The following is a 23603-nucleotide window of genomic DNA, read 5'->3' on the forward strand; positions in this document are numbered from 1 at the left end:
ACTGCATTGCAATTTGTTGAAGTCAGTGCTATTTTTGTCAATAGTTTGTCCAAATGTTTATCTCCTCAGTTCACCTATATTCCGGCACATAATGTCCTCCCTTTTTCTCCTTGGGTGGAGACACCACTCTCTGGGCGCTTTTTGTTTAAGGTGGACATGAAGAAAAGGCCCGGAAGCAGACTGTGGAGGGGGACAAAAAAGATAAGAGGGGTTGGTAAATAGCGAAAGATAATAGAAGTGATAGAACACAAATATGTATATAGAGGAAATAGGGGGAACACGTGTTCTAGTTGATGTGTTACCAATATCTGCCTTCCACCACCGGCAGTTTTGAAAAGCAAGTTAAAACAAGCATCATTGTGAATCCACTGCTAGTATTTTCACTTCTCACGAATCGTGGAGATGGGGTAATATTACAAATATTAAAGATTAATCTATATATATATTTACCGCATATTGCTTAATTATTTGGCAAGCAATAGGCGAATATACTCAAGAGAATTCATCCGGGGCCTGTCATGTCAACGCTTTCAGGAGACTTTCGAAAGATAGCTTCAGAAGAGACAAGTAATGGGAGGAAACGGGGTGAGAAACCTAGGGAAAGGCATTTGAAAAAAATTCCGTACGGGCAAATATCTCCTATTCAACCCGATTTTTGACTAAAACATACATATGATGAGGTACATCCTCTTGGATGCTGAGGTTAAACCCCTGAAATGTTACTTAACGCCAATCGGATATTCACTTTTTCTAACACAAAAAAAAAAAAAAAAAAAAAAATTCCAAGTCGCCCAAGCAAGTAAATAGCACCAAAAACGAAGAACAGAAGCAACTGCAGTGTAATTAAGCAACACGTTGAGGGAGCCAATCTTCCATATAATACCACGGCTTATCTCCAGGCTGATACGGTTCCCCAGGAACACGCATCGGAACCGGGATCCTCGGCTCAAACACACTAACAAGTTTCGATCCATCGCTCACAGTCACGCTTGCGCTTTCAGATTCGGGTTCGAGTTTGGGGCGGAGAGTACTGCCAGATGAGGGTTGGGAGGATAACTGTCCGGATCCTCTGTGGCGGATTGGGATCACAACACCACATTCCCAGTTTCTGCAGTTTAGTTTCGGTTTGGTCGTGGAACGGTCGAGGACAAGGCGGCCCCTGTATTTTTAGGAACGGAGGCTTTTGTTAGTAGTGGGAAACGAGGAAGCCCGGAGGGATGATGAGCTCTTACCATGCGCTTTCTGATAGGTTGGCACTACCTACGTATGCCCAGCCGGCATATTGGGTGGAGTTGTCTTTTGAACTGGTGAATGGTTTATCGGGGCAGGCGAAAAGCATCTAAGAAACGATAGGACAGATTTATGTTAGATACTAACTGCTCGCAAGTATTAAAGCATACACTCATTTCCGCAAGCGCGCACTACCATACCTTACTATGCATCAACAGCCCATCCCTACGACTGATATTATTCCGCATAACATTTCTCGGGAATGTCGTCGAGTTATACCACTTCGATTGGAAACATATAGTTCCGGCATTCATCGTGCCACCTTTAGATTGACAAACTGTGTTGAGTGAAGGGAAGTAGACCTTGAATCTATCTCTCCACTTCTCACCGTCAGTTCTTGTTGTTAGCACCCCCAACTTTTCGGAAGGAAGAGTCCTGGAGGTGCGAAAGGTTAATTCTTTTAAGCCAGTGTCCCCTATATCAAGTGTTAGTAAAGGTGGAAAGCCATAACATCTAATTTAGGTGAGGGTCACCCTGTGCTGCGAGGTATATAGATCGCAAAAATTGTTCGTTTAGAGAGCCCACTGACGAGGTCTGCATGACTGGTAAGCCAAAATCAGGGGTAGAAACAAATCTAGTAATGGTGAGCTTACGACGTAGTCTAAGTTTAAATTCTGGGATGTCTGAAGACCCAGGGACGTTATCGCTCTTCCGAGACCGCAGAGGCCCGTTCGTTTCCAGGTTGGGTCTGTATGAGATCCACCGCTGAAAAGAGTCAGATATAGGAACCGATAAAGGTTGAGGATGGGGCAATACGTACATTGTATGCACAAAAGCGATATCCTTAGTAGCACTAAAATCAAAATTTAACATTTTCTGGATAATTTGTTCGTCCAAATTGGATGCCTGAAGGAAATAAACCAGATCTTCAAGAAACGGTGTGCGAGGGTTGGCATCAGGACTGGGAGAGATTCGTGGGAGGTCAATTAAAAAGACAACCTGACAGAAAATGACGGGCTATTCATTAGATAACAGGCTGTTTTTTGACTATGACAAATTCTGGATGGAGATAGGGCTCACATTTTCCATGATGCCTCCCTTCTCTCCCCAGTCAAATGGAATTAGGTTCGCACTTGGGATTACAATGCGAAGATGATTCAGGTGGAAAAGAAGCATGAGTTTTGAATGCATGCAATTCACCTGCGGCTCCATGGGAGGAAAACAAAGTCGAACGCTTCCCATGGATTTGGTGTCATTCTCTAATTCCCGTTTCTGCTGGATATGTTAGTGCAGGGCTCATACCAGTGATTTACGGCAATGCTGAGTAAAAACAGAACAGAAGGTAGGAAGACAACTATTCACCATACCTTATCTTCTTCCTTCTCTCCCATGATGAGGATGAATCTAGATTTTTTAATGTCGAATTTCGAGAACAGCCAGTCGGCGTCCCAGATATAGGAACTCAATACCGCAAGCTCGAGATCGGATTTTTGAATCACCTCTTCAATTTTGATATCGTCGCCATTCCTATCGTAGCCAAAAGCCCATGTCTTCTTCACAGATCCGGTCGGAAACTCCAGTGATGTCGATGATTGTGCCGGTACGTCAGTACTTGGAGCCACATCCTCCTTCTTTCGCACATCATTTGCGGCTAGACGGACGCCAGAAGCCGTAACTCTAGAAGGAACACGCTCTTCCTCTCCCAGAACCGCAGCACGTTTTACCACAGGCGACGCAGCCAAAGGTGAAGCTTTTCTCTTCCTATCCAGTCGTGCTAATCGTTCCTCCTCCATTTTCTTGCGATCTATCCCCAAAATACCCGGTGATCTAGACGCCACCATTTCAGCACTCCTCTTAGTCAGGCTCGAGAAAACAATGGATTCCCCTTCACCATCATGTCCCAAAGAATCTTGTTTCTGTAACGATAATTTGATCGCCCTATCAAGTTCTTGGTCTGAATCACCCATCACCTCATTCGATGCTAGTGCATCTTTCTTAGAGTCTCTTGCATCTGAATGTGGAGAGCGTTCCGATTCAGAATCAGCGGTTAGATCCACAAAGTTAGGGACCTGACGAGATGACGATGATGCTAATGATGATTGTCTTTTCGCATCCTCTAGGGATGCTTGGATGGCGGCTCTATACTGCGCTTCCTCATATTCGTCGTATAAATCACTCTTGTCCATCCTGGATAGCAGTTGGCAACTCCGTTGAAATGTTTGGGCTCCGCCTGCTGCTATGCAGAAGGAGCGTTGGAATAATAGAGGAGCAAAGCGCCTAAAGTAAACACGGGTCAATAACACATCCATAAACATCTAAGTGTGAAAAGATAGATCAGAGAGAGAGCGGAGAGATGCCAGGCTAATGAACGTTCTCTAAAATCCTGGTTGGAAGATGGCCAAGACGACGTCGAGAGCCAAGGCTAGTTCAGCCTGCAGCAAGACATATATGTAACGTATCAGAGACTATTCAGCCACATGCACCAGGGAAACCCCACGGTCAAGCCTTGGATGCCTTATTTGTGCATTTCATCTGTTTGTGTTGTGGTCCCCATTCCCCTTGTTGTTGGAAGTAAACTTGAATATCACGTGTGTTATAGTTACGTCTTCTGGAGAGTGCGAGGTTGGTCCAAGCGCCACGAGCTGACGTCAGAGACATAACTGCAAGAGCCTCAAGATCTTATACTTCACTGCGTATATGACAGGTTCCATGAACTAAAAAATGGATCCGAAATATGGTTTCCCGGTGCGATGACATGTTTTGTATATCTATTAATATATTTTTGCTAATGAGAAGTTATTCCAACATGGACTAATATGCGGGCATTACTTGCTAATCAAACCTGCAATTTGAGCAAAACTGGAAAGCAATGGGTTTTCAGACTGCAATTCACAGACAAACAGCAAAAGTGTCTATTATCAGAGCCGGAGCAGCTGGAATGATACACTGCAGTGAGCAAACTATGGGACTGAGGAGTCTTTTGCCCCCTTTTTGCCTTGGGTGCTAGGATGAGCCCATTGACCAGCGCGGGCTATGACAACCAACTCTGATCGTGCGCATCCGCCCTTATTGAGCATACCAGCAGGTTCGACACCACGGCCACAGGAAAGCAACTGTGCTACCACTCCACTCTGGACACGGACTGAATGAGTAAAACTGTAGATCATGTTTCTTCACGGAGATGCTGGAATGCAAAGGGTCCAAGGGGACCAAATAGCATTTGCATGGATGAAGCCGATTGGTCGACAGGGTCAAGGTCACCGTATCTCAACCAGCTCATACCCGGAAAACGAAACCAAGATGGGACCGTTGATCCGATCACCCCGACTGGGCTCCCAGATACCAGCTCCAGCTGGGATACACCATCTGGATAATCCATACTGCCCGTTGACCGGCATGTCCTTTAGAGGCATTTCCCAAATGGAAAATTAAAGCAGCCATAGGAGGTCAATCAGATCTGTAAGATTGCTTTTACCAAACCCAACTGATGGCCAGCTGCCTCATCATTGGTAGCAATATCTCGTGACTCCTCGGAGGCATAAGGGAAGATGCAGGGTAGCGGTATATGTGGGGAGGCCATGTTGAACTCGATGCACCAACTCGCTACTAAATCTGCCGCAGGATTTTCACAGAATCGTCTGAACACCCAGTAGTGCAGTGGTATATCGTCTTTGCATGAAGGGACGAGATTTTTTGCCGGCCTTGCTCAAACAAACTTCGCAAGACACTTTGAAAAATGCCCATGGTATGAAATTCGCGAAGTGAATTGCAGCAAATAACATGGTGTGATCCAATGCAATTTTTGAAATTAATTACCTGTCCTCTCAGTTATAACGCTGCCACCTTCGTCTCTTCGTGGGCTGTAAAGTAAGCCTGCGAAACGGCACCTGAGAGCGTTCAGGCTGTAAAACATCGCAGTTACGTTGAGGTTTACGTGACATCGTATGGACCGGGGGGAACTACAATATGAACACAGCAAATATATTGCCAGCAATTCCACAGATTCGGGGAGCTTATTGAGTCATCTTAGTGATAGATGATCATCACCAGCAACAAATCATTCAGCCATAGACACATCATACAAGAGCTGGTTATCCTCCACCTCTTCTTTCAAAGAAGCTGGCTGCTGCTGTGATTCCTCATCAGCAAGCGGGAAATGGAGATGCTTCCAATCCTCAATCTCTTCAGTAATGCACTTCAACCGATCCCTAATACTCTCCACCGCATAACTGCCCAACAGTAGCCGTAACGGCGGGAACGAGCAATGAGCCAGCTGCCAAACTAGCTCAGCAGCCTTAACCGCGCTAATAGGCTGCTTATCCCCCATCCACTGTATGATTCGTCTCGCATGCCCTGCCGGTGCGGTATTTGAGCGATACGGCTCGCTTGCAGGCTTGATGAGGAAATGTCCGAACAATGGCAGTGGTGAGGAATAGGATAAGTCCGGAGCAGTGGACCCTGAAGGAGACTCTGGGGTGTCAAGATCATCCCGACGCATATGTCCCGGCTCAACAAGCGTGCCTTTAATATTAAATGCGTCAACCTCATACAGCATACTCTCAATGAGCCCTTCCACGGCATATTTCGTTGCGCAGTAAGGTCCCAGCCCCGGCACTCCCAGCGCCCCAGACGTAGAGCTGAATATCAAATACCTACCTTGCCTCCGCTCGCGAAAATACGGCAGCGACAGCTGCAATATATTCAGCGTGCCGGTGAAGTTGATCTCAAACTGGTTGCGGATGTCGTATTCTTCCTGGTCCTCACAGGCGCCCACGACGCCGTAGCCGGAGCAGTTAACGATCAGGTCTATACAGCCGAAATGCTTGATGGTCCTGTCGATGACGGCGCAGACGGTTTCGCGCGCCCGCACGTCACAGAGGAGACCGATGCAGTTGCTGTTCTCAGAGTGGAGGGCTTCCATGCTTGCGGGGGAGCTTTCGAAGGTACGTCCTACGGCTGCTACGAGGTCATTGTGGGATAGGGCGCATTTGACGAGGGAGCGGCCGATGTGGCCGGTTGCACCAAATATCTGCCAGGGGTGGAACAGTACATTGGTTCAGCGAGACATGAAATTTGACAGCGGACTTGCAGAAGAAGCAGGGGAGAGGTCATGTGGCAGCGCTAGAGACAGACATACCAGCCATACTAGCTGCTTGGGGGGGTTTTGTGGGCCGGGAGGGTCTGTGGTTGCTGGCAAGCGGAGTCGTTCATCTTGAGCTGCAGTGGCAGCGGTGGAGGGTGAGAGCGAATTAGCTGCAGGGGATGGTTCGCGATCTCGCGGATCCATAGAAAAATCGGGGGTTGAGGATATTTAGAGAAAAATGTTGTTTCCCCAGTTAGAAAGATGTTTCAAAGAATGACATTGTGGCGCCGCTTAGAATTTGTATTATTTAGCCCGGATCATTGGATGCGTTGGAGATTCAACGATTGATGTCTCTGCGAGATGTCAAGAGTCCAGCCTCAGGGTTAGCATCAAGCTATGGAACGCCACATGTGGAGTCACCATTTAATTTACAAAAGAATGTATGTATATATATATTCTAAAATTCGAAAAACCGTAAGGATCATAAAAAGTAACAGTTTCGGTTCCATTAGACTGCTACAGGACAAAATGAACGTACCGACGAATGTAAACCACCCAATTACAGCGCAGCAAATAACGCCATGACCAGGTACATACAATATAAACCCTTCATTACCGCGCAACAGAAACAAGCAAATAGGAGAAGCAGAAAAATCACCTCCCAATCTCTCTACGAAGCCTACTCGCAACCGTCGTCGGTGCAGGCTCAGGCCAGTTCCCCACCGCATCCTCAACCTCCTCGAGAAAACTCGCACTATTATGAATGCACGTAGCCCCCAGCACAACACGAACACCAGGTGAACTAGCATTGACGTGAGCCACTATCTTGGCTTCTTCGTACGTTGCCCCTCCCACCACGAACACAATGATATCCTGCGGTTTATCCCGGGTATGTCCGCCGCCTTCGAGGAAGGGATATTGGAGCTCCTTCAGCCGACCTTTGATGAGATTTTGGAGTGTGGACTCCAATCGCGGTGAGTGTTGGGTATATACGTTCTCGACGCCCTTGAGGGGTTTAAATCGGTCCCTGGCACCGGAGAGAAAAGATGCGGACTCAAAGAGGTCGGAAAATCCACCGGCCACGGGGGGCGCTTGGAGTGAGTGATGGTATGCTAGTAACTTGGGAATAGTGTTGATTTTATGTGGAGAGACGCTCCCTGCTGCTGTAAGCAGGTCAATCAAAACGGGCAGGGCGTTGGAAGGTTGCTTTTCATAACGGATGGCATATAAGGCAACCAGTCGGACTTTGTTATCAGCGGTCACTGTCGGAGATTGAATCAGACGTTGTAATACCTGTTAAATTACGGTCAGCGAATACCACATATATCATATCGGCGGTTAGATGAGGGGAGGATGGAGAAAAATAAACCTTAAGGTCGTTCGCGTGGTTGTCATTACAAGCTAAGCTCTGTTCTAGTTCGCTCACATCTAGCAGGTTATTTTCACCCACTTTTCTGCTCAGTTCACTCACAAGAGCCACATGTTTGCTGACATTGCCCGACAACTTTCTGAACTCTGGGTAGTCCTCAACAAATCGTTTCATGTCTGCAATGGACTCGATGCTCATGTTATTTTTCGTTCGGGACTGGTATTGCTCAACATATTCTTTGATATTACCACCCAAGTCGCCAAAGTTTTGGTACATATTCTTCTTGAAGAAGGGATCTTGGTCCTGGGATATTACAATCTCTTTCAGCTCTGGTCTGATGTCTGGAACATCGCTCAAGTCAACCCGACCATTATTGATTCCAAGCAATTCGTGGACCATAGCCTGGTAGGTCCACTGGTTCAGCAGTGGCGTGATAGGGTCATCGCGACGGTCGAGAATAAGCAGAATGGGAGGGGTGTCTGTTTTCCGGAAGTTAAACAGCTGCTCCTCTTGGGTGAGATTATACCGAACTTCTGTAGCAAGCTTCTTGGCTATAAGACTATTCTTTTCGTAACGAATCAAGGGATTCTTCTTCAACGACAAAAGTAGCGCTATGACACCATCTGTCGTTCTCTGGAGAGCGTCTGAATTCCAAACATCCGGGCTGTGGCTCCATATTCTCTGCTTTGGATAGCCAATATTCAGCGAGCAAAGGTCAGGGTTAATAACTGAGAAATCCGCAAAATATTCCTGCACGGCCTTCACGACCTCATGATCATCCGCCTCTGCCAGCCGCTCCAGCGATGACTTGCGGACAATGTTGCTGAAGTAGATGTAGTATTCACCGTACTTGGGTTCGCGTAATTCATCAATGAGAAGCTGAACCGAGTCAGGTGAAGGACGGACGAAGCACAAACATCGCAGGTGTCGCATCTTCTCGCGAGACTGGTTGTCAAGGCGGTCGATCAAATAGACTTCATGGTTCAGGAGAGCGGACTGGGTCATTGCGGTTGATACAATTGGGACCTACGGTAAAAGGTCAGCACTGCTAGCAGCGGTTTTTAGAAGGTTGCGTCTCCCACGGTCTCACTATCAAGCAGTAATATCTTCATTTTGGCCGTGGAGGATCCGGTTGCCGATGAATCCCCTACGGAAACCATCTTCGAGACGTAGCCGGACACAGCTGAAACGACGTCCATTGCGATGGATTTGTTGCTAAACCAGCTAGCGCAAGGGAGCAGTTATGTGGAACGCCAAGTTCCCCTATATACTCGGGTATTTCAAAGTCTTTACAGCAGAAGAGTTGGTGCTGAGGATAGAAACATTTGTTGCTGCGGCTTTGTCTGTTGCCACTGAATGGACCGATGGGTTACATAATCCATATAGGCTGGCAGAGCTCGGATCGGGGGAAGGTTTTGCCTGATAACAGATAACAAAGTCTTTGATTAAGCTAACCGGTCTATATTTTGACCAGACCCTTTTTCAACCACTCTATCCAAACCTAACTCACCACCTTTACCACGCGTTTTCTCAACCACATTATTAAAATGAAGCCTAATAACGAAGCTGCTATAGCTGCTGCTATAGAGAATTTAAAAAATGGTGTTTTTCAATCTGAACGAGCTGCTGCTAAAGCATATAACATCCCACGAAGCACATTGAAGAGTAGAACGAATGGTTCCATTCAACAAGCAATTGCTCATCAACATCGACAAAAGTTGACTCCAGAGCAAGAGATCTTTCTAGTTCAATGGATAAAAGAGCAAGATTCACAAGGATTTCCACCCTCTCACGCGCGTGTACGAGAAATGGCGACCCAAATTCTACGAATGAATCGAGATCCCACTCAGCTGGGTAAGGATTGGATAAGAAAGTTTCTAAAACGAAATCCTATGATAAGATCCGTGGTTGGCCGAAGGATTGAGTCTCAAAGGATAGAGAATACTCAGCAGGGAAACACTTCAGCAGTTCTATAACTACTTTTCTGAGACACAACAGGCTCATGGGATAGTCACTGAAAATATATGGAACATGGATGGGCATGGCATTGCTTTAGGAGTATGTATGAACACCAGAGTGCTTGCTGAGCAAAGGAAAGGCAAAACCTATGTTAAATCTCCCTCTAATCGCGAGTGGGTTTCAATTCTTGAAGCTATTAGTGCTGATGGGCGCTATATAGACCCTCTAGTTATTTTTCGAGGTCAAAATTCACAATCTAGCTGGTTTGAGGATGTGAATATACCCAATTGGACCTATACAACATCAGATAATGGATGGACATCGAATAATATATGTCTCAACTGGTTACGTACGATTTTTCTACCTCAAACGTTTAAGGAAGGTCAGCATAGATTATTAGTGCTGGATGGTCAAGGCAGTCATGTCACTATCGAATTTCTATGGGAATGTCATATAAATTTGGTTCATTTAGTGTTTCTACCTGCTCATACATCTCATGTTCTTCAGCCATTGGATCTTGGAGTGTTTTCACCCATGAAGAGCTCCTATAGAGCTGAGATCATTGTCTTAAGCTATCTGGATGATGCCGCTCCTGTGAAGAAAAGAAGATTCATACAAGCCTATGAACAAGCACATTCAAAGGCCTTAGAATCTTATAATATACGTGGAGGGTGGAAAGCAGCTGGTCTAGTGCCATTTAATCCTTCCAAGGGATTAGATTCCTCTCAGGTTCGAGATCAGGGTCAATCTAACCCTAGGCCGGTGACACCTACAACCTCTCTATCTTCTGAACTGCAAGATCCCTTGCTTACAACCCCCCGAGATCCTAGGCATATATATAAGGCTCTGCAGCAGTTGAATAAGGAGGGAATTCTTACAAGAAAGCAGCTGGTTTTTCTTTGAAAAGCTAGCAAGGTGATTGGCGAGTTAAATGCTCTACAAGCTGCCAGTCAGTCTACAATTTTTAAACTCTCTAATCAACTAGAGACCATATAGCAGTCAAAAACCAAAAAGAAGGTGGAAGTTGATCCAAATACCTAGTTTATCAATATAGAAAGAATTAAGAAGGCTCAAGAGAAAGCTGCTGCTCTGGAGGCTAGGAAACAACTACAGAAGCCAGAAATTGAGGCTAAAAAAGCAGCAGCAGCAGCTTTAGCAGCAGGTCTGGAAGCCTGCATGTTTGAATGGCAATTAGATTGAATTTGTAGTTAAATATTTACCCAAATAGAAAGAGTGGTTACTTTGGATAGAGTGGTCGAAAAAGGGGTCTGGTCGAAATATAGACCGGCTAGCTTAGTTGCTTCATGAATGTTATCATCTTCGATAACGGAGTCCTAAATATTCTAACGGAGTTTCTATTATGGGTATTCAACTTTCATACCGATTGGTAAGGATCAAATACGTAGTTATCCCGATGTATTTCATTCATTCGTCAAACAAGCCTCAGCTTCCAACCCCATGGTAACTATATCAATATCAATGGAAGTGTCTGGAAAATGCCATTGATTACCCAGAAATGGGCCATAATCATCCTCCATGGGGGGAAGGTGGGTACAGGTTTGAGGTTCCTATAGATCGACCATGCCCCGCAATAGCATCACTTATTTCCCAGCATCATCCTTCAAAGCCACAATCCTATTCAAAACCACTCTATCCTCCGTACTATCACTATCCAACGCAAAATACGCAACCCGCATCCCTTGAAACCTGACCGTCTCCGGATGCACAATCGACCCATCTGTGCCCGCCTCCCCTGCCTTTCTAACGACATATTCTTCTGTCTCCGATTTGTCTGAGTTAGATGCCTTCTCACCTTGCTCAGCGGGCCAGGGTGCCCGACTCTTGATCTCGGAAAACCCGATATCGACCATTGCGTCCGGGTAGATTTCCATGGAGTTGGGGTTGATGTCAGCTAGGAAGCCGGATGGGTGACCTTTAGGGTCTTCGGAGTTGAACAGTTGGTTGAGGACGCGGACTTCGGCTTTAATGGGACTTGAGTGCTCCGGGGATAGAGACACCCAGTGGATGAAGCTGCGGGTTATATTTCGAATTAGATATTGTATAAAAACGATTTCTATGATTGCTACTGGACTTCTGGCAGCAGGGGAAGCATTCCAGTTCTTCTTCTCCCGGAATGTGAAATAATATGATAGTTGGAGGACTTACGACTTTGGCTTCTTAGGAGGGGATCCTTCTTCTGGTTTCTCATATTTCGCATGCACACAAGTTACCAATCCGGTCTCTGGATCTTTCTCAAAAGACGTTGCAGTGATAGGATGGGGGACTTTCATGAGACCGACTGTCTTCCCAGGAGCAAGTCGGAAATAATCGGGCGAATCCATCTCCCTAAAATCACTTCTCTCAATAAAAACGGTCCGGGTGAACGGGACCTTGTGAACCTAGTAAAAAATAATTTCTGTTAGTAGATGATCAAACTGTTTGTATTAGAAATATACGAACAGATCTTAACGTACTCCGAACGCTGGGTCTTTCGAATAAGGAAGCTCCACCATTTCGAGATAGTCTTCTGGGAGGTCATCGATGACAACCTTGAGCGGTTTCATGACGACCATTAATCGCGGAACTGTAGTTTCTAGGTACCGCCTCACTGATTGCTCGAAGCGATGTGCTTGAATGTTTGTTTTGGCTTTGGTAACCCCGAGTTCGTTTACGAAGGAGAGAATGGCCCCTGGAGGGACTCCTCGACGGCGTAGGCCGACGAGAGTAAACAGACGGGGATCATCGTACCCTCCAACGTGCCCACCATCGATAAGTTTCATGATATCACGTTTTGAAAGGATTGTCCCCGTAACGTTAAGACGGCCATATCTATGTGAAAAGAGTTAGTTTATTTTCTATAGAATTTTATTAAAAACGGAATCACGGATCTCACTCTCTCTGCATTGGTGTGTATACTTCCAACTTGTCACATAGCCATTCATAGGACACCCGCGACAGCTCAAATTCCGTCGTGCATAGAGAATGTGTGATGCCCTCAAAGCTATCGCAGAGACAGTGCGTAAAATCGTATGTAGGGTATATTCTCCATTTATCTCCGGTGCGGAAATGGTGTCTATCCTCCTCCGCTAGGACACGGTACGCGGTAAGGTCCCACATCTGCGGGTTGCTGTCTTCAATGTTCTGCTTCATTCGAAGCGCAGCTTCTCCCTCCCTATATTTGCCATCTCTCATTGCTCTAAATTCTGTAAGTGACTCTTCAACAGGACGAGTGCGGTGCACACATGCAAATCGCGGTCCCCCCTCCCCTTTTCCTCCACCCCGCTGGGCTTTGATTTCGTCCTCTAATATTTCAATCAATATCTTGAAGTACAGACAGGAATTGAAGATTAAGAAGGGGGGGGGGGGGAAGAAATAGCGTTACTTACTGGTACAATGACAGACATATGCACCATCCCGTCTAATCAAGTCTTCTGCCAATTCATAGAGGCGATCGAAATTGTCGCTGGAATAGGTGATCTTGACTGGAGAGAATCCCAACCATCTCACGATCTCCTCAATGGAGACAAAGTACCTTTCCTCCTCACCCTTGGGGTTTGTGTCATCATATCGCAGATAACAATCCCCGCCATGAAATCGCGCAAACCCAAAATTGATCGCGATGGCCTTGGAATGCCCGATGTGCAAAAACCCATTGGGCTCTGGCGGGAAACGTGTCACCACTTTCTTGACATGCTCTGAACCTATTGGCCTCTCGTTGTAAACGTCTGCAAGAAAACCTGTCTTAAACATGGAGTCCGGGTCTTCAGAAAAGGCCATAGAAGCGGATTTCTTTGTCTTTGCTGGGGTAAGACCCTTGGGGGGTTTAGGCGCCTTGGGAGCTTTTTCTTTAGGCTGGTTTAGGTTATTCGTCGGCACTTTGGTGCGATCTGGGAGGTCTACTGTAGTCTCCATGTTGCGTGGTTTGGGATTTTCAGCTGCAATGGCTCCGCGTTGAACAACTCTAGAGTACGCCAGGGGGGCCGTTAGCAAAAAGAAGCCAATGAATTGTCCAATTACCCAACAACCAATGAATCGTAATTTTATTTAAAGGGGGCAGATTTCGTATCCATACCTTGATGAGATTCGCAGGGCAGCGTCCTGAACAGTGAAAATTTGGTGTGCGAACACAGCGAAGGACGTGTGTGGTCTGCTGGGGCTTCTGATATAAGAAAAGAGGGAACCGTTTGAAGTGGGATAACGAGGGCGGTTTCCCGCTTATCGATAAGGAATGACTCAAAGGGTCCAACCAGACAGTTTTACATCTCAGTCTAAACTGTGGAGAAAATTTGGCAAAAGAGAGTCAAGAGCATATCAGCAGGGATACCTATTTAATAATAGGGAAATATCCATTTTTTAGTTAACTTATATTATTAACTACTATCTTAGTTTAACTAGAAATAATTTATTAAAAAAAAAAAAAAAAAAAAAAAACCCCGGATTGTGATAATATCACGTGATTTCTTTAAGTTTAGAAAGAGTCGGAAAATCAAATAACCGAGTATAAAAAGCTTCAAAAAAAGAAAGACTCCAAACGAGAACATTTATTTATTTTACATTTAGTTTGCTTGAATCCCTCATTCTCTTACCTTCTTGTTGAGATTGGGGGCAATTTATCTATTTGCGGGTTATATTCCGAGTTGGCCCCGGTTTTGAAGTTGTGTCGTTCCCCCGGTTCCAATCCCCAGTTCGCAAACCCATAAGGGATTCTTCTATGCTACTCTAACCAGCTTTTCTGTGAACTTGCCCATTGGCCGCATTTCATTGTCGTGCATCAGTTCTCTGTTTATTCTGTTTAGATTTCCTCCGGAGTTGGAATATTATTTCCATTTAATTCTTTCCCACTTTGGTGTTCGATTCCATGATTCGTGTCTAGGGCGATTTTTCGCTTCTCAAGTCAGCGGAATATATCCTAGCATATAAGGAATTCTTGTCTATTCTGAGCTGATGCTTCTATCTATTTCTTTCTTTATTTTTTTTCCCCTTCTAAATTACTAGTGGATCTGTGCATGTTCTCAATTTTGCAACCTCCGGATCCCTGAGGCGAGGAGGGCTGATAAAATAAACAGCAGAACATAAGAAAGCCCCCGAAAAGTCTCATTTGCGTATCTCCTTTGGCTACTTAGCTATCTACAGAATGGCTAGCACGTCGTCGTTAATTCCCCTGTCATGGACATCTCGAATCAGTTCTCAATCGTTTCCTCACCTTCGGTGTTGGGGGAGAGTTCTTCACCGCATGACGGGACGGCCCCCCCTCGGTTCTCGCTTGATTCATGCGTCAAACCGAGGAATTTGTCGACCACGTCTATGCTACGACTCGAATTTTCCTGGAGAGCTTACGCGTGTCTGCGTGGAAACAACCTCACGTTCTTCAGGCTGTGCAGCGATGTCAAGGTAAGTCAAAATCTCTAATGGAAAGTTAGGGGCTTATCACCACGGTCTGATGTTATTTTTATTGAACTGCATATATACACCTGCTTTGTGGACTTTTTACTTGATCTGATACAGCGTTAATTAGTAGACCATTTTCAACCGCTGTTTCTAAACCTCCTCTAGATCGGGGTCAAATAATCCCTCTGAATTGGATACCTTCAAGGGGGAGATTTATGAGCACGGAGCGGTCATCGGGAGAAGGTAATGACGACAAAAAACAACAGAACATGTAAGTAGAATTTTGATATCTGCGGAGTAGTTGTACCAATTTCTCTTGAGCTCTTGTACACTCTCGCGCCTCTATATAAATAACATCAATCCTTCGATGGATCATGGTAAAATACATTCCGATGAAATAAACACCCCCCCTACATTTCAGCATCCTACCTAAATAGATTCCACCCCGTATAATTCGGAGCCATCTGTAGCCGAACAGACATAAACTAACGTCTTGACACACAGCGGCCCAGGATCAAAAACTGCAAGGCTTCTCTCCCGTCTTCCCCTCCCAGTTCACGAAAACATCTACACGATTCCCAATGTCCTAACCTTTTCCCGCCTGGCCGCTGCACCTGTAATTGGATACTGCATCCTCCATTCTTATGACACACTTGCCCTCTCACTCTTTGCCTATGCTTCCATCACGGATCTCGTCGACGGCTACATCGCAAGGAAATTCAACCAGAAAACGGTTGTTGGCACGGTTATTGACCCAATGGCAGATAAAACACTTATGACAATAGGAGTTATCTGTCTAGCTGTCAAGTCTGCTATACCAGGTACGGATTCTAATTCTCCAAAACACTCTATGCTTTCAGACCGTCTAGAAAATAAATATAATATATTGACATGAAAACCTCACAGTGTGGCTCGCCGCACTCATTCTTGCCCGCGACGTCGGATTGGCCATTTCCGCCATATACTACAGATGGATATCTCTGCCACAGCCCAAGACAATGGCAAGATATTGGGACTTTTCTCTCCCATCTGCCGAGGTGAAGCCAACGGCGATATCAAAGGTGAATACGGCTTTGCAGCTTCTCCTGATTGGATCTGCGATGGCCATTCCAGTTGTGCCGGAAGCGATTCTGACTGCTTGGCATTTACACGAAGGAATGACCGGTTTGCAGTAAGTCAAACCTTTCTTTTTCAGACTATTTTAGCAGAAGATTCCAACATCTCTTTCTTGGTCGTTTTCCTTTGTTCAAGTTTTTGTTATCATTTTCATTTTATCTCAACTTACCTTTTCCCTTTTCCCATTCTTTATGATTTTTTTTTCTTCTTTTTTTTTTTTTACCCCACAAGTGGAACGACACCCGCTTGTCGCAATAAATACCCTGTGCAGAAAGGAACAGACACATACGACCACAGGGAGTGGAAAACAGGGCTTCCCGTCCGCTCAGCCGTACTTAAGCCACTCGCCGGCCGGTTAGTAGTTGGGTGGGTGACCACCAGCGAATCCCGGCTGTCGTATGTTTTTAGAGGTAATTTTTCTTACGGATTCCTCTTTTGCATCTCTCAAATGCAGACCTCGATTGTTGTTTCATCTCCTTTCCTTTGACTATTTTTCTTTCATTATTCCCCCTTATCTTCCTTCATTAATCGTTCCAACACTTTTAGATTGAGGCGACCCAAAACATGGTCACGTGCCATTTAACATCCCAACCTTGCACGGTACTTGTCATTCGAACCCAAGATTTGTGTCTCTTTCAATTCCACTTTGATTTATTCCTATATTGACCTTAAGAGAAGGAGATGCAACCATAAATGCGAATAGCTAACCCGCATCCTAAAAAAGATACGTCGTCGCCGGCACCACCATCTGGTCAGGGGCAAGCTACATCTATTCCAAAGATGCAGTTAGGATCCTTACGTCGGAGGAGATTGAAACGAGACTAGCTTTGAAGCAGAAGGAAGAGGAAGAGAAGATTGAGAAGAAATAGCAGCAGGAGTCCTGTTTTTGCTCAGGTGTGTAGAAGTTCGAATTTGTGACCTGCTTCTGGGGAACATGGGTGTTGAATTGCATGGTGATAGGATTTTTATTTTTATTTATTTTTATCTTTGTGTAGCATTTTTGAATTTTGATTGTAGCGCTATATCTATTTGGTTGCGGTGTGTATCTCCTGTTGGCCAGCTTTCCTTTCCATCTTTTGGAGTTCGGGGACTTGTCCATTGTCGCATTACAAAATATATCTATTTGTCTCCATAGGTGCTGGACAAGAACACTCAAAGCATGTCAGACTAAGTGTGAAATATGCTAATGTGATAATTTGCATCATTTCTACAACTACGTACATATATTGAATAGGAAATCTTTCAATTAAACATCATATTTGCAACCTGATATATCTCTAAGGATCCTTTCATCGATCCAATGATACTACTATACATACATAAATCGTCGCTTTGAAAACACCAAAGCAAATATGGGAATCATGTAAACGACACTCACGACGAGTTTAATGCTCTTCCAAATGAAAAATCTAATTACAAGTCTCTAAACTTTCCAAAATGAACCCCAGGCCGTTTTAGCAGAAATTCACAAACACCAAAAAAGGGATGGGAACGCTGTTGGAAAATGTAACAAAAACAAAATGGGAGCCTTACGCATACAACACACATTAACAAAATGCGAGGGATATTCACCGCAGGAGAAAGGATCACATCGAAGACGCAACACGCGTCGCCTCATCCGAGACATCGAGCTCCTCCTCAGCCTTCAAGGACGACTCTCCCCGCCCTTGGCCTTTCCAGTTCCTGCGAACATGCACTAACAACCTCAACGCAGCAACAGGCGTCATCCCCTCAATCCTTCGCGCCATGCCTATGTTCTCTGGCCGGACCCGTTCCAATGCGGCTCTCTCCTCATAACTCAAGCCAACCACTTGCCCATAGTCCATATCAGGCGGGAGCAGCAGAGATTCATCTTTCTCGAAACTGCGCGCTTTGTCTGCGTGGATTTTAATATAAGGTGCATAGCGGCCCTCGATTGCGACGCGGTGTTTTATCTCTGACGTGAAGGATAGGGGCGTATATGTTCTCCCGCTGCCTGATTCGATGTGCGGGATAATGTCGTCTATGGAAGTATCATTTAGACGGAGGAGATCGAAGGCGGACCGGAGATTGTTGTCACCGTGTACGCCGAAGCCCTTGCGCGACCACAGCGCTGACGGGAACTTGGTGTTCTCGAGCAGTGTTCGTAGTTCGGTGATTTGCGCTTCGACTTGGCTGAAGTGGTTCCAGCGTCTATCGCCGACGGCACCGATCTCGCGGCCGCGGGCGGTTAGGCGGAGATCGGCATTATCGGAGCGGGTGGAAATGCGATATTCACTGCGAGCGGTGAACATGCGGTATGGCTCCGAGACGCCTTTGGTGATTAGATCGTCGACCATGATGCCGATGAAGCCGTCTGAGCGGGAGAGGATGAAGGGGGGTTTGGATTGAGAGGCCAAGCCGGCGTTGATACCGGCTAGAATGCCTTGACCTGCGGCTTCTTCATAACCAGTTGTGCCGTTGATCTGACCTGCGAGATAGAGTCCACTGATAAGTTTGGTTTCTAGTGTTGGTCGGAGAGAGCGCGGATCAACATAGTCGTATTCCACCCCGTAGCCGGCTTGGAGCATGTGGGCATTCTCGAGTCCAGGTATTGTGCGAAGTAAAGCAAGTTGGGCATCAGAGGGAATTGTCATGGAGATGCCATTGGGGTAGATAACCTCATTAGGGGCAAATCCCTCTGGCTCTAACCAGACAATGTGTCTTTTTTTATCTTTAAATCGAATAATTTTAGACTCAAGAGAAGGGCAATATCGAGGCCCTTTTACAGTTTCTCGAATATGGACAGATTTGTCAAGGTTGTCCCTGACGATTTGGTGAGATACCTCATTGGTATAAGTAGACCAGCAAGGGAGTTGATCTTCGTCGTTGACAGCTACTCTCTTGTTAAGATATGAAAATGGAACAGGTGGAGAGTCTCCTGGATGGACTTCGAGGTTCGAGAAGTCTATCGACTTCTTTTCTATTCGAGGAGGAGTGCCGGTTTTCAAACGACCAAGCTGGAACCCAGCCTCCCGTAGGGACTTACTCAATCCAAATGTGGCTGCTTCTCCCATCCGACCGGAGGGAAATACGTCGAGTCCAATATGTATTTCGCCACCAAGGAATGTACCTGTAGTAATAACCACTCGTCCGGTCGGTATCACCTCACCAGATTCCAGCCGCACACCAATAATTTTCCCCTGAGATCCCGCCGCTAAACCCTCCCTCGAAAGAATAATATCCCCTACTTTCCCCTCTACAATGCTCAAACCAGGCGTAGTGCTCAATTTCTCCAGCATATGTTTCCGATATAATATGCGATCGATCTGTGCTCTGGGTCCCCAAACAGCCTCTCCTTTCGACCTGTTCAATATCCGAAACTGGATCCCAGCCTTGTCCGCAACGTCACCCGCCAGTCCGTCTAAAGCGTCAATCTCACGTATCATGGTTCCCTTTCCAATTCCTCCGATACTAGGATTGCATGAACAGACCCCAATGTTCGAGCGTGAAGGTGTTACGAGGGCGGTCCGCGCTCCCAATCGCGCCGCAGCGGCGCATGCTTCTGAACCGGCATGACCGCCCCCGATGACAACGACATCATAAGGCCTAAAATTGTCATGTTAGTTAACTGCCAATAAAATAACTTGGAGTCAATAGCGAAACTCACTGCGCATCGCTGCTTACAGTTGCGAAACTTCTGACAACTCGATATGGTTTTGAGCGTGGAATGCCAGCCCAGCGGAGCGTTGCAGAAGACCGCGTTCTCAGGTACATCGCAACCAGGGGGTATCAATGCAGATATCCCACCAATGTCTGATCCATCTGGAGAATTCGCTGTCTTGTTTCCTCTCTATCCTCGTCGTGGTCGTCGTTTGAAAAAATAATCGTAATTATTATGGAGAAATATATAAAATCACGTGATTTACATCTGACGAGGGCTTATTAAGCTGCTCCGGCCAATCATCGCCCGTACAGATGATATTCTGATCCATATAGCAAACGTCACCTCATCCCCTCTTCAATATTCCCCGCTTTACTTATACATCTCTCTAAGTATATCCTGGACAGCCTGTCATCACCATCTCCTTGACTTTCACCAAAATGAAGGCATACTGGTACGATAACCAACCAGTACGTGAACTGATAGCTGCCCCTCCATGCCCACCTGCGGGCCATGCTGTGCTACGCGGAGATATATATCCATCAAATCCAACCCTCAACTAACATTTATTGCGCAGGGTGACCAACGGCTCCCCCACGACTCCGGCCGTGCCGTTGACCCTGCATACCTCGCCACTGTAGGCGTACTCTACCGGCACTTCCCCACCGTAGATGACGTAGACGCCCTGGCCAAGGAACGCGGCTACAAGAACCGTGATGAGATCGTCGTTTCCCCCGAGAAAATGGGTGCGGTGTACGAGGAGAAAGTGAAGATGTTTTTCCACGAGCATCTGCATGAGGATGAGGAGATTCGGTATATACTTGATGGGGAGGGATTTTTTGATGTGCGGAGCAAGGATGATGAGTGGGTACGTATTCGGCTAGGGAAGGGGGATTTGATCATTCTGCCGGCGGGGATTTATCATCGATTTACAACAGATGAGAATAATGTGAGTCCTCACTCTTTTCCCTATGTTAACTGGCTTTTGTGGGTTGGATATATGATGTGGAGAGAGTGTGTGCACATGAATATGGATACGGATATGGATATCGGGCTAACCATATCCCCCATCCGTTTTGAAACGACAGTACGTCAAAGCCATGCGTCTCTTCCAAGACGAACCTAAATGGACTCCTCTAAACCGTGATCCGGAACTCGAAACAAATAAACATCGCAAATCATACGTCGAGACCCTCATTTCCCGTCAACCAGTTGCAACCTGATTAGCAGTTTCTCATTGGTTTGAGATCTTTCCTTTTAAGGCCACAACCCGTGAAATTTCTCTATGAAGGCTCACTGGCATATGAGTGAAAATTTTTGCTTTTCCGGGCTTATTATCCATCGTCATAACAGAGAAATCGACCTGATATCTATTGCCGGTTAAAGTTTTAAGAGATGATTTTTATGCTGCTATTCATTGTATGGCTATGATTTAAAGCGGTTTTCGTGACGAATTATTTATTACTAGGATAGAATTATGATGGGAAATGGGACACTGGGGTGATTTATCTTGAAGTTTATACGGCCATGAGTAATAAGTGAATTTATTTTTGCATTTGGGTAGGAAAAAGATATCAGGTCTTGGGTCAATCAATATGATGATAAATTATTTAGTCGCATCATTGTTGTCACTGCTTAATTTCTCAGAACATATTCAACTCGGCATGCAAAAATGCTCGGATTGAAGTGATGATCAAACTTGACTATTTCATGTCAATTATATTCTTGAATCTGTCCATAAAGTAATAAAACAAGGCAAAGTAACAGGAAATTGTTAGATATATATATGTACAGAGGCCAAGAAAGATGCACATCATGATACTTGCTCGATAGTCAGGCATGATAAATATGAACAAACACACAACACCCAATTCAATGCAAGCAACTGACAATCAGCACATCTCTCCAACTATCTACGCTGCTCATCATATCACGTCTCAGTTACCGTATCCGGCATCGAACCCGGCATTGCAAACTGCTCATTACCACCTCGCCCCCCGTCTCTCCCGCTCTGATTCTGATGGCCACCACAGGCAGCATGCCGAAATCGCAGCGCCTCATACCCCACCTCCCTCCCAGACAAACCCCGATCGATCCCTCTCATACTCCCTCCCCCTCCTCCACCACCACTAACCCCATCGGTCCCCGGAGAGGTCATGACCGGAATCTCAACCGACCCAGACCCTGCCTCCGGCTCTTCCTGACTACTCCGTAACCCAGTCCTACCCATCCGCGGCCAAATATTAGGCAATCCCACTACCTGCACACGCGGCTCTACAACCCGCTCTTCAAACCAGGATTGCACGCGCGCTTCGACGAGCTGCGCTACCTTCGGCACGTCCTGGAGGCGGCTGCGGGAGCCTATGAGGGAGCGGACAGAAAGGTCGAGGCGGTAGTCGGGTAGGAAGGAGAAAGCGAGGCTTGTTTTTGGGATGCCGTGTTTGCTGCTTGCGTCCGTGGTGTTGCTAGTGTTTGCATGGGCATCCTTGGGTCCATCGGGATTTTGAGCGGGGCTTGATTGATCGGAACTTTGGTCGTCGATTGCCTCTGAGGTTGTGTCGTGTGGGGTTGGGATGGGAGACATGGTTTGGTCCGAGGTTCGGGGACCGGGAACGAAGGATATGCAGAGCGTGCCAGAGAAGCGGACGACGGAGACGGCGAGGGCAACGGGGAGGACGGCGGAGAAGGGTTTTGGGTAATTTAGAAGAAGGGAAGTTTCGATTGCAAGGGAGAGGTTGTCGTCACTTAGGTCAACGTCCATGAGCGCCTGTAGGCGTCCACCATCAGAATTGGGGTCCTCGACGGCGATGACGCGGCAGTTGCTAAATATGGGGAATTCCTCGCCCAGGGATATGTCTGTCACTTTGATGATGTCGATGAAAGATGGCTTTTTCTCTGGATTATTGAGTGTTTCGGATAGGGAGGCCAGGATTGAGGATGTGGGAGAGTCCTTAAGGATATAGGCTGTTTGTCGATACTGGGCGATAGTCTGTGCAATCAGAACGTTAAACCAGTCCAGAGACTCCGGCTGGTGGGAGGAGTGGTACAGCCGTGGTCGGCCATGTTTGGGGGTGGGATGTGTAGGCGTAGCACTGTAGTATGTTTTCCTAAGGATGGAGCGGGTATTTGTGGAGGATGAGGGGACGGGGCGGAGTATGTTGGAGGTGGAGGGTTTTTCTCTTAGTAGTCGCGGACTGGAATCTGTAGAGGCTGCATTAATGGAATAGGAACGTGGATGGGTACTGGTCCGATTGGAGAGGCCGCGGGATGGAGGGGGAGGGGCCTCGCCGAATATGAAGAACTTGATAAATGCTCCGATAAGCAGCACTACGGAGAGCTGGCCAACTAGGAGGCCTTGAGTAAAGGAGAGTCTGTGAGGAGAAGTCAGAATAGTTAAAAAGTTCAATACGGGGGAAGGAGACGATACGTACGACGGCTGGGCGGGCGGTAATGGTAGGGTGTGATCTACGCGTACAGGGTTAATCTGGGTCGAGCTAGGAAAATAAGGAGTCTGAAGACTAGCACTTGTAGACCCCGCCATTCTAGCAAGCCAGTAAGGGATATTGTAGATTGTGTGCAGTTCCATATCAATGGGGATTTGGACATCTCATGTTTGTGGCAGTGGAAAACTGAGTTGTCCTTTGTATTGTTGATAATCATTTGTTGGCTTTTGGACGTGATGAGCAGAAATAAAGTTATCAGATCATCTTATCTCTTGGCATCTAATACACGTGATATCTGACTACGTCATTCGATTTCCCCCCACTTTTTTTAATAGCCCAGACGTATTTTTGTTGTTTATTTCTTTCATATATTTATTTGGTTATCATTTGTCC

General features: G+C 46.2%; 9 protein-coding genes and 1 non-coding gene across 10 annotated transcripts; 3 read left to right on the forward strand and 7 right to left on the reverse strand.

Annotated features, from left to right (window-relative positions):
- Window positions 1-843: 843 nt before the first annotated feature.
- On the reverse strand, window positions 844-3416 carry PADG_06246 (uncharacterized protein; the record flags this gene model as incomplete). Its single annotated transcript, XM_010763361.1, has 8 exons — window positions 844-1159; window positions 1233-1339; window positions 1431-1705; window positions 1764-1824; window positions 1884-1995; window positions 2051-2229; window positions 2311-2502; window positions 2598-3416. The coding sequence occupies 8 exons, from the start codon at window positions 3414-3416 to the stop codon at window positions 844-846; spliced, it is 2061 nt and encodes a 686-aa protein (XP_010761663.1).
- A 1071-nt stretch (window positions 3417-4487) lies between these two features.
- PADG_12068 (uncharacterized protein) lies at window positions 4488-4810 on the reverse strand (the record flags this gene model as incomplete). Its single annotated transcript, XM_010763633.1, has 2 exons — window positions 4488-4631; window positions 4706-4810. 2 exons carry the CDS (start codon window positions 4808-4810, stop codon window positions 4488-4490), a joined length of 249 nt encoding a protein of 82 aa, XP_010761935.1.
- Window positions 4811-5287: 477 nt separating this feature from the next.
- On the reverse strand, window positions 5288-6517 carry PADG_06247 (uncharacterized protein; the record flags this gene model as incomplete). Its single annotated transcript, XM_010763517.1, has 2 exons — window positions 5288-6259; window positions 6368-6517. The coding sequence occupies 2 exons, from the start codon at window positions 6515-6517 to the stop codon at window positions 5288-5290; spliced, it is 1122 nt and encodes a 373-aa protein (XP_010761819.1).
- A 450-nt stretch (window positions 6518-6967) lies between these two features.
- Window positions 6968-8881, reverse strand: PADG_06248 (uncharacterized protein; the record flags this gene model as incomplete). Its single annotated transcript, XM_010763518.1, has 3 exons — window positions 6968-7606; window positions 7683-8708; window positions 8765-8881. The coding sequence occupies 3 exons, from the start codon at window positions 8879-8881 to the stop codon at window positions 6968-6970; spliced, it is 1782 nt and encodes a 593-aa protein (XP_010761820.1).
- A 2361-nt stretch (window positions 8882-11242) lies between these two features.
- PADG_06249 (glutamine-tRNA ligase) lies at window positions 11243-13553 on the reverse strand (the record flags this gene model as incomplete). The annotated part of the gene is made up of 5 exons (XM_010763519.1): window positions 11243-11672; window positions 11808-12040; window positions 12116-12470; window positions 12535-12943; window positions 13028-13553. 5 exons carry the CDS (start codon window positions 13551-13553, stop codon window positions 11243-11245), a joined length of 1953 nt encoding a protein of 650 aa, XP_010761821.1.
- Window positions 13554-14911: 1358 nt separating this feature from the next.
- Window positions 14912-17014, forward strand: PADG_06250 (cardiolipin synthase; the record flags this gene model as incomplete). Its single annotated transcript, XM_010763362.1, has 5 exons — window positions 14912-15032; window positions 15147-15300; window positions 15534-15850; window positions 15936-16200; window positions 16870-17014. 5 exons carry the CDS (start codon window positions 14912-14914, stop codon window positions 17012-17014), a joined length of 1002 nt encoding a protein of 333 aa, XP_010761664.1.
- On the forward strand, window positions 16433-16548 carry PADG_12069. The gene has a single exon (XR_007137628.1). It is a non-coding gene; the product is annotated as a 5S ribosomal RNA (ribosomal RNA).
- Window positions 17015-17731: 717 nt separating the features above from the next.
- PADG_06251 (tRNA uridine 5-carboxymethylaminomethyl modification enzyme GidA) lies at window positions 17732-19880 on the reverse strand (the record flags this gene model as incomplete). Its single annotated transcript, XM_010763520.1, has 2 exons — window positions 17732-19712; window positions 19774-19880. The coding sequence occupies 2 exons, from the start codon at window positions 19878-19880 to the stop codon at window positions 17732-17734; spliced, it is 2088 nt and encodes a 695-aa protein (XP_010761822.1).
- A 327-nt stretch (window positions 19881-20207) lies between these two features.
- PADG_06252 (acireductone dioxygenase (Ni2+-requiring)) lies at window positions 20208-20990 on the forward strand (the record flags this gene model as incomplete). Its single annotated transcript, XM_010763521.1, has 3 exons — window positions 20208-20237; window positions 20345-20716; window positions 20856-20990. The coding sequence occupies 3 exons, from the start codon at window positions 20208-20210 to the stop codon at window positions 20988-20990; spliced, it is 537 nt and encodes a 178-aa protein (XP_010761823.1).
- A 707-nt stretch (window positions 20991-21697) lies between these two features.
- On the reverse strand, window positions 21698-23308 carry PADG_06253 (ERMES complex subunit MMM1; the record flags this gene model as incomplete). The annotated part of the gene is made up of 2 exons (XM_010763363.1): window positions 21698-23138; window positions 23199-23308. 2 exons carry the CDS (start codon window positions 23306-23308, stop codon window positions 21698-21700), a joined length of 1551 nt encoding a protein of 516 aa, XP_010761665.1.
- Between the last annotated feature and the right edge of the window lie 295 nt (window positions 23309-23603).

The sequence above is a fragment of the Paracoccidioides brasiliensis genome (genome assembly GCF_000150735.1).
Source record: "Paracoccidioides brasiliensis Pb18 unplaced genomic scaffold supercont2.8, whole genome shotgun sequence".
Lineage (NCBI taxonomy): Eukaryota > Fungi > Ascomycota > Eurotiomycetes > Onygenales > Ajellomycetaceae > Paracoccidioides > Paracoccidioides brasiliensis.